The sequence below is a fragment of the Mya arenaria genome, chromosome 3 (assembly GCF_026914265.1).
Source record: "Mya arenaria isolate MELC-2E11 chromosome 3, ASM2691426v1".
Classification (NCBI taxonomy): domain Eukaryota; kingdom Metazoa; phylum Mollusca; class Bivalvia; order Myida; family Myidae; genus Mya; species Mya arenaria.
This window is the reverse complement of record NC_069124.1, coordinates 84,119,212-84,134,585: the sequence shown is the minus strand read 5'-3', so window position 1 is coordinate 84,134,585 and position 15,374 is coordinate 84,119,212. Positions and strand designations below refer to the sequence as shown.

The following is a 15,374-nucleotide window of genomic DNA, read 5'->3' as shown; positions in this document are numbered from 1 at the left end:
ACATTAAAGTATATCCACTAAGTTATTGCATCATAAAGCAGCCGACTATTTACACGATTGAACCATGACCTCTGACGTCAGCGCGTGATCAATACAATGTAGAATATACTATTTATTATTGGTGGTTAAAAATAGCTATGACGTTTCGTGGAATTTTCCACAGAAAACGAGGCAAGAAGGCCTTCAAAACCGAGAGGCCTGTTGTAAGTTTTTCGGTATCGGAAGTAGAGGATTACCTTATATGGAAAATGCTTAAAATAGCACATGACGTATTGCAAAGGTTACGATCTACGCACACTTCTGGAGAAATGACCCGGAAACTGATGCTTTCTGTCACGGAAAGCTCACGAGAGAGATTCGATTCGAATTTCTTGAGATTGAAACTGAGATTTAAGCTTGCTTAGATATCATCGCTGACCAAACTTTAAATCAAAATACTACTCGCGCCTTTTTTTTGAATATAATTGTGACTGAATTAAGTTCCTAGAATTATTTATCGCGTTTTCGCTTGTATTGTGAATCGTCATTTGATTTCGCGACTTTATTTTTAAAAAAACCCAGCAGTATTTGTCTATATTTTCTTTTCTGTCGAGATGCACATCCAGGTCGAGGAGCGTGTGTTTTCTTCCATTGCAGATTCAAGTGGATGTCTTGGTAGTGCGCTTGTGGCAGGTGATTCCAACGTACATCGTATCCAAGCAGCGATTCAAAATTGGTCCACTATTCGATGCCTCCCAGTATCAGGTACACACATTTTTAAAAGGCAAATGGATGTTATTTAAATGATTATGGCGAACTATTTTGCTTCAATATTGCATAAAGATGTTAGTGAATGTATTATGACCCAAATAATCTGCCACAATATTCAACTTATAGTCTCCTTCAGTTTTGCAGACGACATATTTCATCAACCCGAAGACCTTAGCCTTATAGTATCCAATTTGCCCTGGTATATTTGATGGTTATTACTGTAAACACTATGTTATGCACCAGTAAATTGTAACCCCCCCCCCCCAGGTCCGGGGGAATACCAGGGATAGCCGGTGAAAAGGGCCATGTTTCTACTTTCCAGGTGGCCCCACAGGGCCGGGTGACTGCGGTGTTTTTGTCATAGCGCCAAATTAAGCCGAGATTGGGCTTCATGTAGAGTCTCTGAGGTGCGAGGGCATTTGGCCGGGGTTTAACCATCAGTTCGTTCCCGCAGGGCAGGGATTTTACCCGGGGTTGGCTGGACCGAAAGTCAAAGTCCCGGCTATTCCCCTGACCCTGGGGGCCAAGGTTACAATATTGACTGGTGAATTAGCGTAGCACTATTATCTCAAGGGTATTCTGTGAGGAAAAGTGTGTCCATGCAGTGTTGGCTTTCAACCCAGAACTGCTCGAACCAACTGAGCTTTCCGGACATGAAGGATTTCGTATCCAAACACTCTCTAATTTTCCCCATATTTACATTTAAGGGTGATTCTGGCACTCGGTTCTTTCTTTTCTGACACCAATAAAGACATCCGTGGAGGTAGTGAAAGTACCCAGTGTGGTGGCTGGACACATGAATACCAGAACAATAGCACAGCCCTCTAACCAATTGGCTAGCTGGGCAGCTGGTTTTTACACATGCACACACACACGCATATACACATGCTTCATGCCTTCCACCAATAACCTTTTAGGCTGATCCAGAGATTCTTGCATTTTACTTTTGATATATCCGTATATAAGTAGTCCTGCGAGAAAGAGTGCATCCTGTGTGTGGCTTGAACCCATGATTTGATTGCACTAGCATGGCATTCCAGTGATTAATTTTGTGCAAAGGCTTCTCAAGGCTGTTTCACTGGACCATAAATTTTATTTTTCCCAAATTTTTTTGTCCAATTTCATATTTGCAAATTATGTTGATTTATACAAATTGCAGTGAATTTTATAAAAAAAATCTTGACATGACAAACTTGTTCACAGCATAATGTTTGCATAAAGAAGTGATAACATGTCTATTTACCATTACCCACACACTGTTTACTCCACTCCGCCATTTATTTTGTAGCTTGTTCTTGCTCACACATTTTACACTCCTTGGCCCCAATTAACCTATAAGCTGATTCTGGCATTTTTACCTTTTATTGACACAAGTAAGGAAAACAATTTGGAGGAAATATTGTTTGTTTGAATAATAGCCTTCTTTTGGACTCAAACCCATGGCGGCAGGAACATTAGCACAGTTCTCTAACCTATTGAGCTGGGCTGGTGGTTCTTACCCACACAAGGTACAGATACATGTAGGCCAATATATTGCTAGAAGTAAAAATGTCATATATTGCCTTGTTTCTCAGCCATTTCATCTAAAGGTCCCTGTTAGCTCAAAGTACTTGTTAAAGTGATTGGTGTATACAAAATGTTTTTCTTAAGTTTCTAGTTAAAGACCTTCTTTCTTTTCACTTTTCCTGTTTAAACATCCCACATATCAGTCAAGCTAAACTGAATAAATTTTTTACGTATATGGACAAACAAGAACTCCACACGACCACTTTTTAAACAGTGTATTATGTGAAAAGAAAAGGAAAAATGTTTTTTTATTTAATACCAATTAAATTCCATGCGCCAATCATATCACAAGATATGGTACTGCATATTCCATTCCATATTAATTATTGAATCAAATGTTTCTTGATTGATTTGAACCATCCAATACCAAAATAATATTATTAATACATCAGTCAATTGTAACCACGCCCCCCCCCCCCCAAGAAATGGTCCTTACCGGGGTTAGGGTTAGCAGTTTGTCCCCACAGGGCTGGGGTTAAACCCGGGATTTGCTGGACCGAGAGTGAAAGTCACCGGTATTCTGGACCCGGGGGGGGGGGGGGGGGCGGGGGTCGTGGTTAAAGAAAACATAAAAACAAAAGCTACCATTGTTCAGTTTACCTCAATTGTAGGAGCCAAGTTTGTGAATGACAAGAAGGGATTTGTGGCAGTTCTGCAGCTTTCATTGAAGAAGGAGTTTTACCCATGTGTCTATATTCATCTTGGCTCCAATGATGTTCAAGCCAGAGAGGATGTGTTTTATAGGTACACATTAAATATGTTTGATTCTATTACGTACGAAGCAGTCTTTTCAATAAGCTTCGTCAAGGTACCAGTTTTTAAAAACTCCCTTTGGCGTACTCTATTTCAATGACACACATTTTGTCTACTAAGTAACAAAACAATTTATGAAATTTTATTTAATCTCCTTTTCCTCAAGTTTTAATGTTATGAAATATGCCTGATTCAAGAAAGTTATGACAAAGTGTTATTACGACTTTATAATGCTTTATTTGAAGAAGTCACTACTTGTTTGCCTTGGCTTTATTAATAGTCTAATAATGTATGTTTATTTCAAAGGAGAGTCACTGAGGTATGTGATAGTATCCACGAGACGAGTCCGGAAACTGAGATTGTTTTATGTTCTATTCTGCCACGAAAAAAGAATGACAGACGAGTATCTTCAACATTAGCGAGAGTCTTCAACAGATGGATCCAGAATGCTAACACCATGCTAATGGACATTTCAGAGGCCATCCCATACATCAGATTCCTTGGATATGGAGCTCAGGTATAAATCAACAAAATAAGTTTATGCAATACAGAAATAAAAGTTGTAGATATTTGGCAAATTTAAGATGATCCTTATTTATATAGACAGGTAGAAATATGTAACTGTAATGCATTTTTATGCCTTTGTGGATATGGGTTGTCATAATGATATTGTTTATTTCATTGGTATACATATATCATTATTATAAGTCACGTGACCTGCCCATGTTAATTTCTCATATTCCCATCATGGGCAATTTCGTACTGTCACACACTGACAGTATCGTTTTGACCGGTTGACATGATACTGTCACATAGCACGCACGTCTTAAAATAGGCATTTTTTGGTTTCCCAAGTCTGAGGTGGTAAGCGCTTATTAAAATGTATTGTGAATCTGGTTACAACCGGTGTTTGCCTTATTTCTAAACAACATTTGCAACAAAATGACAGCTAAAGTAAACAAACAATAATTACAGAATAAATTGATTAAACTTGAAAGTTGTGTTATTGTAAAAATCTTATATATCATGTATATAAATGTAACTGTGTTCGGTATAATAAAATAAATATTGCATGGCTTCCAGTGTGACAGTACATATTGTCAACATTCGGGTAAATACTGTTACCCTCGGCTTCTCCTCGGTAACAGTATTTCCCTCATGTTAACAATATGTACTGTCACACTGGAAGGCATGCAATATTTATATAATATTCACCAACTTTTTCAAAAACAGTATATGAGCAATATCATTATTTTTGTTTCTGTATCTCCGTTAACAAGATAGTATATTGAAAAGCAAAGATGAAGACTTAATATTCCAATGATTGAAAAGTTTGTTAAACCATGCATTCTGTTTTTATATACAATTAAGGAATGTGCTGATGTGTTGGGTCGTGATGGACTTCATCTGAGTCGTGTTGGTGGTAGACATTGTAGTCAGGTGATTGAGGAGGATGTGTATTCCTGGAGTGAAATAGCCTATCAGCAGGATGTACATTGGAATGAAGACATACGCCAACCACATTCAGCAGAGATTGATGCATCAAGCTTTGACCAGTGGTATTTGTTTCAAATATATTACAATTCAGCTGAGTTAATTAGTTTTTTGCCTGTGTAAAATATCCGAATATTGTCATTACCTCAGTGTTGTTTAAGGGTATAAGATGAACATGTCGTGTTGATGAATTAACATGAAATATTTTACAATGATAAGAATTATATTAAATGTTGGCATTGTTCGATACTGTCTCACTTAATTGCTTGTTGTATGATGCAAGGTTAAGTATGACTCTTGTTCGGTTTGTAATATGTTAGTCAGTTAAAAGAAGGATGTCCATTTAATTATAGTTCATATGGTGTTCCTAACTCCCTACGTCTGAGATATTAAAAACAATATTTTCCTGGTGCCTTATTTTTAGCTCTGACTATTTTCAAAGCCTGGCAGCTGCTGTTGAACCAGTCAGTGACCAGAATGTCCAGGCCAGCAAGCAGCCTCTGTACTCGGAAATAGTCCGTTTGGTAAATACAACACTTGCTCTAAATGGATGTCATTTGCTAGATGAATAGTTATAATTTATCAAAAGCATTGAATTCTCTGATAAGATGCTTGTGTTGGTTGGTAGATATAGGATGTTCATTCATAAGTTACCATTAACAGGTAATTCAAACAATTATGAACCTTTTCTAATTTGATATTCGTAACATTTGGTCAGTCATCAAGTTAGTCTTTCGGATGAACAAGCCCGAATTCATGTATAAATGCTTGGCATTTGATTTTTTTAACAAGCCCTGCAGTATAAAACCCAGAAATTGAGGAAGCCAAAACACATTTTACCAGTGCAGGGATAGGGCTTGTGCTAATATATATTTTATCTATTTTGTGTCGAAAGTAAATTAACACTTATTTACTAAGGCAAAAGTGGTCAATGTCAAGTGTTTTAACCTTAGCATGGAAGAATCAAATATGTTGTGTGTTTTTTGCCTTAATTCCTATTTTGTACCACTGTTCTTTTTATTTTGAAAATGCCTCTATTCAGAGGAGATAACAAAGGTTATTCTTAATTATAGTGACTTCATAAAACAGATGAACTGAACTTCATATTATGAGGAAAAGGAACATTTGTTTTATTCTTACAGCCAGCAGCTGAAGTTCCAGATGTTACCTCAGTGCAGCATAATGTGAAGTTACCAAGGCGCAATGTATTGAAGGTCTCTGTTATGTTTGTTTTGTACTTAAAATATATATTATAACATAATTATTTAATAAATATAGGTAATAGTGCAAAAAAAACTTATGTCAATCTGAGATTCCTGTGCTGGTGTTCTTTTTGAAAGCCTGTTAAGCTGTTTCAGATGGGCAATGCAACAATTTTAATAAAATTTAATGAGCATTTACATAACTAAACTTAAATACATTCATTGATGAAAACATTTAAAGCATGTCTGTTTCTTGTCTACCTTTGGTAGGGACAAGGGTTAAACAACCTGAAACATTTCCATATTTTGCTATATTTTTATATATCCTGATTGACTTATACCCAGAAGGTAGCCAACGTTTTTTGTCATTAATATTTAGGTTGATGAATGTGCTAGATCAGCCAGACCATGTAACCACAGATCAAACAAACATCGAAGGGCAAGGCGAAGAAAATTTACGCAACACAGACAGCTGAAAGTTCAAAGGTAAATGAAATATATTTGCTGATGTTAAAGCTTCTGTTTAATTTACTTGTCAAATCAATTAATTGATGTTACAATTATGTTTCCACATGTATATTTGTAGATCTGAGCAGTATAAAGATCACGTTGAAATTCTGTTGACATCTGATGTAACGGTAAAGGTGAAGGCAGACAATGTACATAGCATCTGGATGGTAAGTTACAATATTCCTGTAGTGATGTAGTTTCTTCAAAGAAGATTAAAATCAACATAACTATCAAAGTTAATCCTAATCATTTTCTGAGCCATAACAATGTCCTAGTGTTCTGATGTGTTCTTGAAATAGAGAGAAGAAACACTTTTGATGGTGGTTATGGATAATAAATGCTTTGATATCTTGCATATTTAGTGCCCGAAAGAAGACGCCATTACCACAAAGAAGCGCCTACCTGTCTGCTCTACAATGACTGGAGTTAAGAAGATAAACAAGGTAAGAACATGCTACATGAAATTGCAATTTGTAACAAATTGCAGCATCATTTAAATTAAATACAATTCAGTTTTCCAATAATTTAATAAAAAAAGGGTAGGCAAATGCAAAACCAATGCCTTTGTTAATCTATGAGGATTTCATTCCCAGCTTCATTTAGTAAAACCAGAGTTATAGCCCTTGAGTTTGCATTATTATTATTATCATATTTTTTTTTCTATTTATTTCTAAGAATGTTTTGGTGTATTGCTTTGATGCTTTCTGTTGAAATGTTTTAACGTGCAATATTACGAAAAGTGTCGAAGTGAATTGTAAAAACCTCATTTTATAACTTGAAGCAAGAAATATTGAATGCATTGTGTCCGTTAACTGTAGCAGACATGGTTTGACTGCCCCCTTTGCCCAGTGAAGTGTTCAAGAGAAGATTTCCTACTGGACCATTTCTGTCGACGCCATGTTCCTGGAGGGACCAAATACAAGAAGAACACTGACAATTCTTTCTGTCATCGGGTATGTTAGATATTTACTGAGTAGTACGGTAAACAAGTTTTTTTTATATCAGTGAATGAGTTTTACCTCTTAGTTTATAATTATACATTTTATAATAAATTTTTCATAGTCCTTGGCATCTTCATTTCTTACATGACTACTTTGTAAGTTTTAATAAGTCGGCTATGATTAAATTGGTATATTTTGATCCCCCACCCCCTTTTCGGAAATTTCCCCCTGGCCCCTTAAATTTATTGACTGATATAAAAATGCTCAACACGGGTTTAACCATCTTGCATATTTGTCAGGCATTGGAAACAGCTTAAATTGATACCAGCTGGTGTTGATGTAAACATTTACATGTAAAAAGGGAGGATTGTTACATTGTGTTATGCAATAAGACAGAGCATGAACACATATCCAAATGTGATACAGTCATTTATAAAAAACACACAACCCAAACCACTATTTAAAACAAGAATTTGATGAAAATGTGGCAATAAATTTATATTGGCGTAAGATACATTGGATTGTCTACTTTCTCTATGTGACATTCCCCCCATCCCCAGTGAAAGATATGTTTATAATTGTATATATGCATTAGTTTTGTTTATTTACTGAATCTTAATGCTCATTAGATAATCAATGATTCTTGCTTGTCAATAATTGTCAATTCATTGTAATGTTAATCAAATTTAATTGAATTAATGCCAAAAATGACAGATTAATATGTAATATTCATTATGTGCTTTCTGTCTAATAAAAGAAATTTATCAGTAAAACAAAATGGTTATTTACACTGTTCTGAATTTTAGTCAGTTTTAATGTCAAAACCATACTTTAGTGCAAACAGGGTCCAGGAACTCAAATTATAAATTTATGATATCCTTTCTGAAATGACATTTATCTTGCTCTTTCAGTGAAATAAATTACAATATTACATTGAAAAACAAAACAAGCATCATCTATATATAATGAACTTTCCATTAGGGTAATTTTAATGTTAAAATAATAAAAATGGATATTAATGTTTAATGAAATTATTTTATTACAATTTACGAACAAGAAATCAACGAAGAGCAGCAGAAGTCAGCCAAACTCGAAGAGCACCATTTCAACATCCAGCCTGAACCCTGTAGAAAAAACTTCACCTCCCCATCAAGGTTTAATTTCTTTCTTGGGTACTAAATCAAACATTGTTTATATAATTTTTTCATGTTATTCATGCTTCTTTTTGTCAACACTTACTTATCAACTTAATATCTGTGTAAAAATAAAAGTTATTAAGGCTCAAGTGTACATGAATTCAGAAATTTGTGATTTTCTTACAGATGAATTGGATATCGCAGATCACGCCGATTTCTCCAAATTAAAATTACTTTTATCAAATGATGTTGAGCAAAATCCTGGACCTGTGAGTTATAAAATATGTTAACATGAAAATAACGAAGAGATCAAAATTTATGAAATATAAAGTTACTATTATTAAGTTAAGTGCCAACCTTCATCTTCTGCATGTTATCCTAAAGTTTGTTTATGACATTTAAAAAAATAAAACAGTTTAAACTGGTCTTGCTTTAATGACTAATATTAAGAAACATGCAATATAACAGATTTGTAATAAAAATTTTGCATTTTCTATGGTCTGAATGAAGGTAATAATTCAGAAAAATATTAAATGATTTATTTACCATATAAACAAATTTCTTCTGTTTTTGTTCCCAAGACCTATCACTGTGAATGGAATAATTGTGGATTCATCGGGCTAACAACAACCAGAATGGGACAACACCTGCGACAACATGGACGAGAAGAGGAATGCAAATGGGCGCAATGCAATGGATTTCAGCGAACGAGCTACGAAGACCTGGAGTTACACATTATACACGACCACTTCTTTGATGTATGGTGCAAAAAAATTTTTGTAATGTTTAACTTTTTTGCATGTTTATAACACTAAATAGAAAATTAAAAATGTAATGACAGGGTTTATCAATAGCCATGATGATCTCCTTAACCTACTGAGCAATAAATAATTAGCTGTTTCATTCCCTTGTGTTCATGTATGACACTGTTAGACATCTTTCTGTCAATTTTATTTCCCAAATGATTTTTTATTTAGGACAGAATCACCTTTCCTTCCCTAGATGATTGGCTGGAATATCTCCCAGAAAAAAGAATCGACCCAGAAACCACTGATTTACGCTTCTGTCCAAAACACCTGGTAAGACCTTTTCAATAGTTTCCATATTTGAACTCAATGTGGAAATAAAGGAGTCTTTTTCAGCAATATTTCACTCACAAATATGAGAAATATTCAATGTCTTTTACAGAGAAGCAAGCTGAAGTTGTTACTGTTTGATGAGGACTACCTGGACATGCCGACAAACAAATCATACACAATGAGCGACCACCTGTGTACACTGGATTTTGAAAGTAATCATTATACTAAAAATTTCTTAAATATTGAGAAAAAATTTATTGAAAAAAGACTTTTGTTAGGTGAAGACTGGTCAGATTATAATGGTAAATTTGAGGAAAATGACACTGATTCACTTTTAAGTCCAGATCCAAAAGTCCGCAAGCACAGGCAGTTCCATGGTGGAAAATATCAATTCCACTTTGTCCAAACTTCACGTCCTGAATTAAGTTCAAATTCTCATTCTGGAACTAAGTTAAAGCCTGTAAAAAGAAAAGCTTCCTGTACATTTCCAAATGAATGGTCAAGTATCTTGCTGACAAATTTACGATTCTGTTCTCATGCCATAACTATGCAGAACTTATTTCTGAATTTGATTTTAGACGAAGGAATTGTTGATTGCAAAAAACTAAGTTTTCTTAAGTTAGAATATGACACTGCTCTATTAGCATCAGCCAAAACCTGCACCAAAGGTGTTTTTGTTTGTCATGTATTTAAAATCATTGTAGACAATGCTGAATATCTGTACATCCGCTATGTTGAGTCTGGAGTGTATGCTGGCCTAATGGAACAGAAATATTTGCAAGAAATCAAAGATACATTTCATTACACTGACAATAATATGTTTTTGCATAATACATTAACAGTGGAAGATATACAGAACATGGAATCTGATCATATAAAAGATAAAAAGGAAAAGCCGAATACATATAAGCCCAGCAGCAGACTTAATGATTTCTTTAAGCAAAAATTCATTCCAGGTATTGCTGATACAAGACAAATGAATGACACTGATAATATTAATTGTTTATCCTTTGCAGTATCAATTTTGCCCTTTTCTTCAACCTCAACTGCCAAGTTTATGGATGCTTGTACTGCAGGAAAGGAAGACCGTCTTCAAGCTTTGCTTTTAGATTTTAGGCACTCAAAATTGGAACAGGTTCCTCGAAACTCGAGGGAAATATTTCAGCAGCAATATGAAGGAGAAGAAACCCTTTTAAGTCAGTCAAAGGCATTAAATTGTTTACCAGGTGATGTCAAAAGAAAAACCGAACTATTCAAAGGTGATCCAAAATTTGCATCCAACTTCATAAACAAGAAAAAACCTCAACTCAGAACATCACTTAGATATCTTACTTTCAGTCTCTTTTTGCAGAATGAAATTAATACAATTTTCACTAAGTATAGAACATATTACCCAGATTTAAATGCGGTTCAATGTGAGGTTTTAGAAATTCCTGCACTAGAGAGGCCATCTAAGAAGAGGAAAAGCACAGCCTCTGTGAAGGTGACAAAAGATGTGGAGCCATTGAGTGTTATGCAGGAATCAAAAAAAATCTATGTATGAACAATTTTCTATTGATTTAATAGAGGATGGAAAGATATATATTCAGGTAGCTGAGGAAGACACCATGATATGTTGTATGAATGATTATAATGATTCTGGTTCTTTAAGAAAAGAAGTGTATGTTTATACCACTTGGCTAAAGCAAGAATCTGGAGACTACTTCCATTGTACCTGCAGTATATATAGAACTTTATTTGATATAGCTCATAGCCAAACTCTAAATTATTCAAACAGGAATAGCTGCATGCACTGTACATTCCTTAAGTGTATTGTTCTTCCAAATCTACAGATAGATGAAAGGGCTACAGAAACCAAAACCCGTAAATTTGTTCAGGAGGGAAAGCAGTGTGCTGGCAAGGATTTGATTGAATTAAGTGACTTTAATGGTACACGGAAATTTTCAGTTTTGGCAGAAGGAGAGACTAAACCTGTTTTTTTATCACTGAGTCACAACAAGGCCAAAGCAAATTATACTGTGACCTGTCACAATGGCGAGTGTCAATCAAAGAAGGGACACAAACGATATTTAAATAACTTGAATTCTTCCAATCTTTGCAGACATTTATTTGTGCTGAAACATAATCCAGAATCCTGGATTGATTTGCATGAAAGAAATGCCACTAATGAAACTTTTTTAGATGACCAACTACTAGATGATGAAACAAATGATGATGCTGGTGATGGTGATCCTGTTGATACTAATGACAATTTTGATCCTGAAACAGGTCTATGGAAGTATAAGTGTGAGAGCAGCCATCCAGCAGCAGCTAGAGAGAGTGATATGTTGAGGCGTAACATCATCAAACGTGACGGATGGAATGATTTGACCTTGAGTAGGCAGGCTGATGGTTCATTGAAGGGTCCCAATTTCTATCCAGATATGCCAGACAATACATGCTGCTGTGGATCTGGATGGTTGAAGCGAGATGATGATCCAGATTACTCTGAAAACGGGAAATTGATTCCTTTAGGTCGAGTTCTTACAGTTTACACACAGTTTGCGCCTGTGCAGTGTGATGTTTACAAAAGAGTCTGTTACAACCCGATAGACGACAGTCGCTGTGAACTTGCATGGAATGAAGGCCAGAGTGAATCAATTCATGTTTTTAGTAGTAAAACAGCTGCAGGTGACGAAATAGGATGGGAGTTTACATCATCAGTAATGAAAACTGGTTGCACTTTTTCAGCATACTGTCAGATGAAGGATGAACTTTACAGAACTCGTGACCCAAAGGCCAAGTTTATGGATGCAACAGTTTTTTTAAAATGGTGGTTTAGTTGGGCAGCTAATATGAACATTGATTTCAGACAACCATGTGACATTTGTAGGTATGAGCCTAATAGACTGTGCTGTGATGGAACCAGAGTAGGCGTAGGTTTCCGTCATTCAAATTTCACAGAAATAAGTAAACCTGATAGTTCTTTACAGACACAGCAAACATTGCATCGACGGATGGACAGATGTTACCTGAAGAATAAGCCTGGAGTTGAAAAGAGACAGATGATCGCTTATCGTGAAGCATTGGATAATATAGCCCGAACTACAGTTGCAGAATTTGAACCGTTAGATATTCCAGAAAATAATGATAGAATTAATTTACTTATGCAGGCTCTACCTGAGGAGGCTCATCAATCATTCCAGCGATTTACTCGAGGGATGTCAGAATTTGAAAGAGTAGCTTATGCATCTGTCCTTAAGATGTTGGCTACAACAGCATCTGTGACAAGCATTTTGTCACCAGAATATGCACTTTTTCTTGCAGGAATTTCTAACTAATGAAAATCTTTCAGATTTTGAGTTTAACAGACAGATGTATGAGATGAGATCATTTGCTCCAGAAATACGGGACTTGATCGCAGAATCGATGTTGAACAATAACAACATTCTACCTGATGACATTAAACTTTTTCTAGTTCATCTTACTAATGAGTCTCTAAACTTACCAGTTTATGCCCAGAGGATGCTACTTTTCAATTCGGAACATACAACCCTGAGAAGCTGGGCCGGGCTTATTACTTCAATGAACATGGTGTTAAACTGAGGAATGTACGCAAATTTCAGATAGATGAGGACCGAGCAGGCAGAAACAATGACCATGATGATGAAGCTATGGACTTTGAGCGATGCAGAAAGATTTACTCAAAAATACAACAATCAGCACCCGGCACATCTAACTTGTTTCTTTGGTTTTGTCCAGATCACGGTCATTGCTATGGATTCCACATGACAGTGGCTGAAGGCAGAAAAGATCCATCAGCTTCATTATACTCTCATCTAGCCAAACCTCCACAAGCAGTGTTTTATGACTTTGCCTGTAACTTACAGGAATATTGCCTCAACAGAGAGAGTGGGTACTACAAGAATGTTAGATTTTTTCACGATATTTTTCATGGTTATTCACACAAATGCTCTACTTCTTTTAGAAGCTCTCGACTTCAAGGATTTGAAAGTGTGAACTCAGAAATCTGCGAACAGTTCAACAGCTTCATCCAGATTCTGAAGAAATCAGCAAGACAAATGACACAATCTCATTTCTGTTTCTATCTTCAGTTCTTTATTCATGAGTGGAACAGGAGAAAAAGAGTTGCTTACAAGAGGAAAATCAGCACTGCACTAGCTGGGCTTTTATGAAATGTATAACAACTTTGATTTTCAGAGAGCTGTGCATCATAAAATGATCAAATGAACTATGTTTAATTTATATTTCATTCACTTCTTATATATATTTGTTTGACTTTCTCATTTGCGTATACTTTTGACTAGTAATTATCACTGCATCTGCAATTGTTTTCGGTTTCTGCTGTGTTTGTTAGTATGTTTCAGTTTGAGCGAACAGACTCCAACTTTGGCTTCCAGCTTTGCTGTTGAGAAAGGTCAACAAGTTCCACCAGAAGTTCCACCAGAAATACATCACGTCTTTAATGTATGTTAATAATTATTTACATGGTTGTAAACTAAAAGTTCAAAGCATAAATATCTTATATATATAATTACATAAAGAAAAATGTTGATTGTTTATAAAGCTATGAATTAATATGTTTGTTATAGAAATTCATATCCCTCTTTCAGGTTTGAGGCAGATTTTCCACAGCGTCTTCATCCAATCTACTTGTGTCGGCATGTGCAACTACTTAATCTGAAGGCTTGGAGGGAATTGTAGCTCAGTGCTTCATCCTTTATGTGGATAAACAAAAGGGAACCAGAAGGATCGATCTAAAGACATTCTTTTCATAAATCTGTTGGTGTCAAACAATATAATTTTGATTGATCAGTCTTCTTAGTGCCTGTAGTGAACAGTATGTATTGTATTATATGTAGTATAATAATCAATTAAGTGTTGATAAATGTCTTACAATTATCGTATAACCCTTTATATCAAGTTTTGTTATTTAATTGTAGAACAGCAAAAGAAACATTTGTGGATTTTAAAAGATAAGGCAGAGGCTATGTTTACACTGTAAATGTTCAACTGGTGAATTCCATTATTTGTTGCAATATCTAGATTTTGATAATGTAAGGAATGATTTCTGATTAAAGTATTACAATAGGAATCCAATCTCTGTTATGCTTAAAGATGCACTTTTACTCCCAAATTAGATATTCCACAGTTTATATGATTGTTTTTTATATAAAAAAATAAGATTCTTATGAAGGATACAGAGTTGAATTTGAAAGAAGGTTGCAGGAAACATAAAGATCATAATCTTTTAGCACTCATAATCTTTTAGCACTCACCAATCATTTAATATTTTTAATTTTAGGAATTAAATACACAGTTACAATATTGTTATCAGGAATCAATATTTTCCATAAATGCATTATTTAGTAAGTAGTTAAAGGTTTATCAGTCGAAATGTATGTTTCATACATGTGTATATTTTGATTTTGAATAAGAGTCACTTGAAAGATTTAGCTAAAAATGTTAGAAGAAGAAACTGAAATTGCCCAATTCTGTACAAATAATTAAGGTCATACATTCGCTTATACACATTTTATCAATGTGGAATGTTAACTTAAATTGTTTCTTAAGTATGATATAACAATCTATATTGCATAAGTAATTGAAGATATTGTTAAATACCACTTGTATGTGTACATGCTGGGTACCCCTTGCACATAATGAAAGCTAGGTATGAATAATATACGATTTTAAAATAATTGCAGTAAAAGACGGCAGTAAACTGAATGGAAGCTGTACACACACTTATAAGTACACCTTCACGTGCTGTTACACAACATCTCATGTAACTACTGAGAACACATGTTTACAGTACATATATTACACTGCTTTATTTGGACTCATTTTATAAAAAAAACCCATTTAATTCCTGTTTTGTTATTATTTGTTATAAATCAAATGCTTGAAGTCATGTTTTATGATCTTATAATAAAATTTTAT

At 34.9% G+C, this 15,374-nt stretch overlaps 2 protein-coding genes across 4 annotated transcripts; both read left to right on the top strand.

The window, feature by feature from the left end:
* The first annotated feature begins 126 nt into the window (after window positions 1-126).
* On the top strand, window positions 127-15,374 carry LOC128227133 (uncharacterized). Of its 3 annotated transcripts, XM_052937367.1 has the most exons (17): window positions 127-744; window positions 2,928-3,060; window positions 3,376-3,586; window positions 4,441-4,628; window positions 5,006-5,087; window positions 5,706-5,777; window positions 6,145-6,251; window positions 6,352-6,442; window positions 6,638-6,718; window positions 7,094-7,228; window positions 8,274-8,370; window positions 8,539-8,621; window positions 8,934-9,110; window positions 9,330-9,431; window positions 9,541-9,643; window positions 13,789-13,898; window positions 14,045-15,374. In XM_052937367.1, the coding sequence occupies exons 1-17, from the start codon at window positions 594-596 to the stop codon at window positions 14,048-14,050; spliced, it is 1,929 nt and encodes a 642-aa protein (XP_052793327.1). In that variant the 5' UTR covers window positions 127-593; the 3' UTR covers window positions 14,051-15,374. The 3 variants fall into 3 exon arrangements, with proteins under 3 accessions (XP_052793327.1, XP_052793326.1, XP_052793325.1); XM_052937366.1 differs by lacking the exons at window positions 13,789-13,898; window positions 14,045-15,374 and having other exon boundaries at window positions 7,097-7,228; window positions 9,541-10,982; XM_052937365.1 differs by lacking the exons at window positions 13,789-13,898; window positions 14,045-15,374 and having other exon boundaries at window positions 9,541-10,982.
* LOC128227134 (uncharacterized) lies at window positions 11,039-12,766 on the top strand. The gene has a single exon (XM_052937368.1). The coding sequence runs from the start codon at window positions 11,039-11,041 to the stop codon at window positions 12,749-12,751; it is 1,713 nt and encodes a 570-aa protein (XP_052793328.1). The 3' UTR covers window positions 12,752-12,766.

What these genes read in the sequence shown, in the direction of transcription:
- LOC128227133 (XM_052937365.1), top strand. Translation starts at nt 594, where the DNA reads ATGCACATCCAGGTCGAGGAGCGTGTGTTTTCTTCCATTGCAGATTCA. An exon ending in GCATCAAGCTTTGACCAGTG is followed by an intron (nt 4,629 to 5,005) that starts GTATTTGTTTCA and finishes CTATTTTCAAAG; the next exon opens with CCTGGCAGCTGCTGTTGAAC. An exon ending in AACTTCACCTCCCCATCAAG is followed by an intron (nt 8,371 to 8,538) that starts GTTTAATTTCTT and finishes ATTTTCTTACAG; the next exon opens with ATGAATTGGATATCGCAGAT.
- LOC128227134 (XM_052937368.1), top strand. Translation starts at nt 11,039, where the DNA reads ATGATATGTTGTATGAATGATTATAATGATTCTGGTTCTTTAAGAAAA.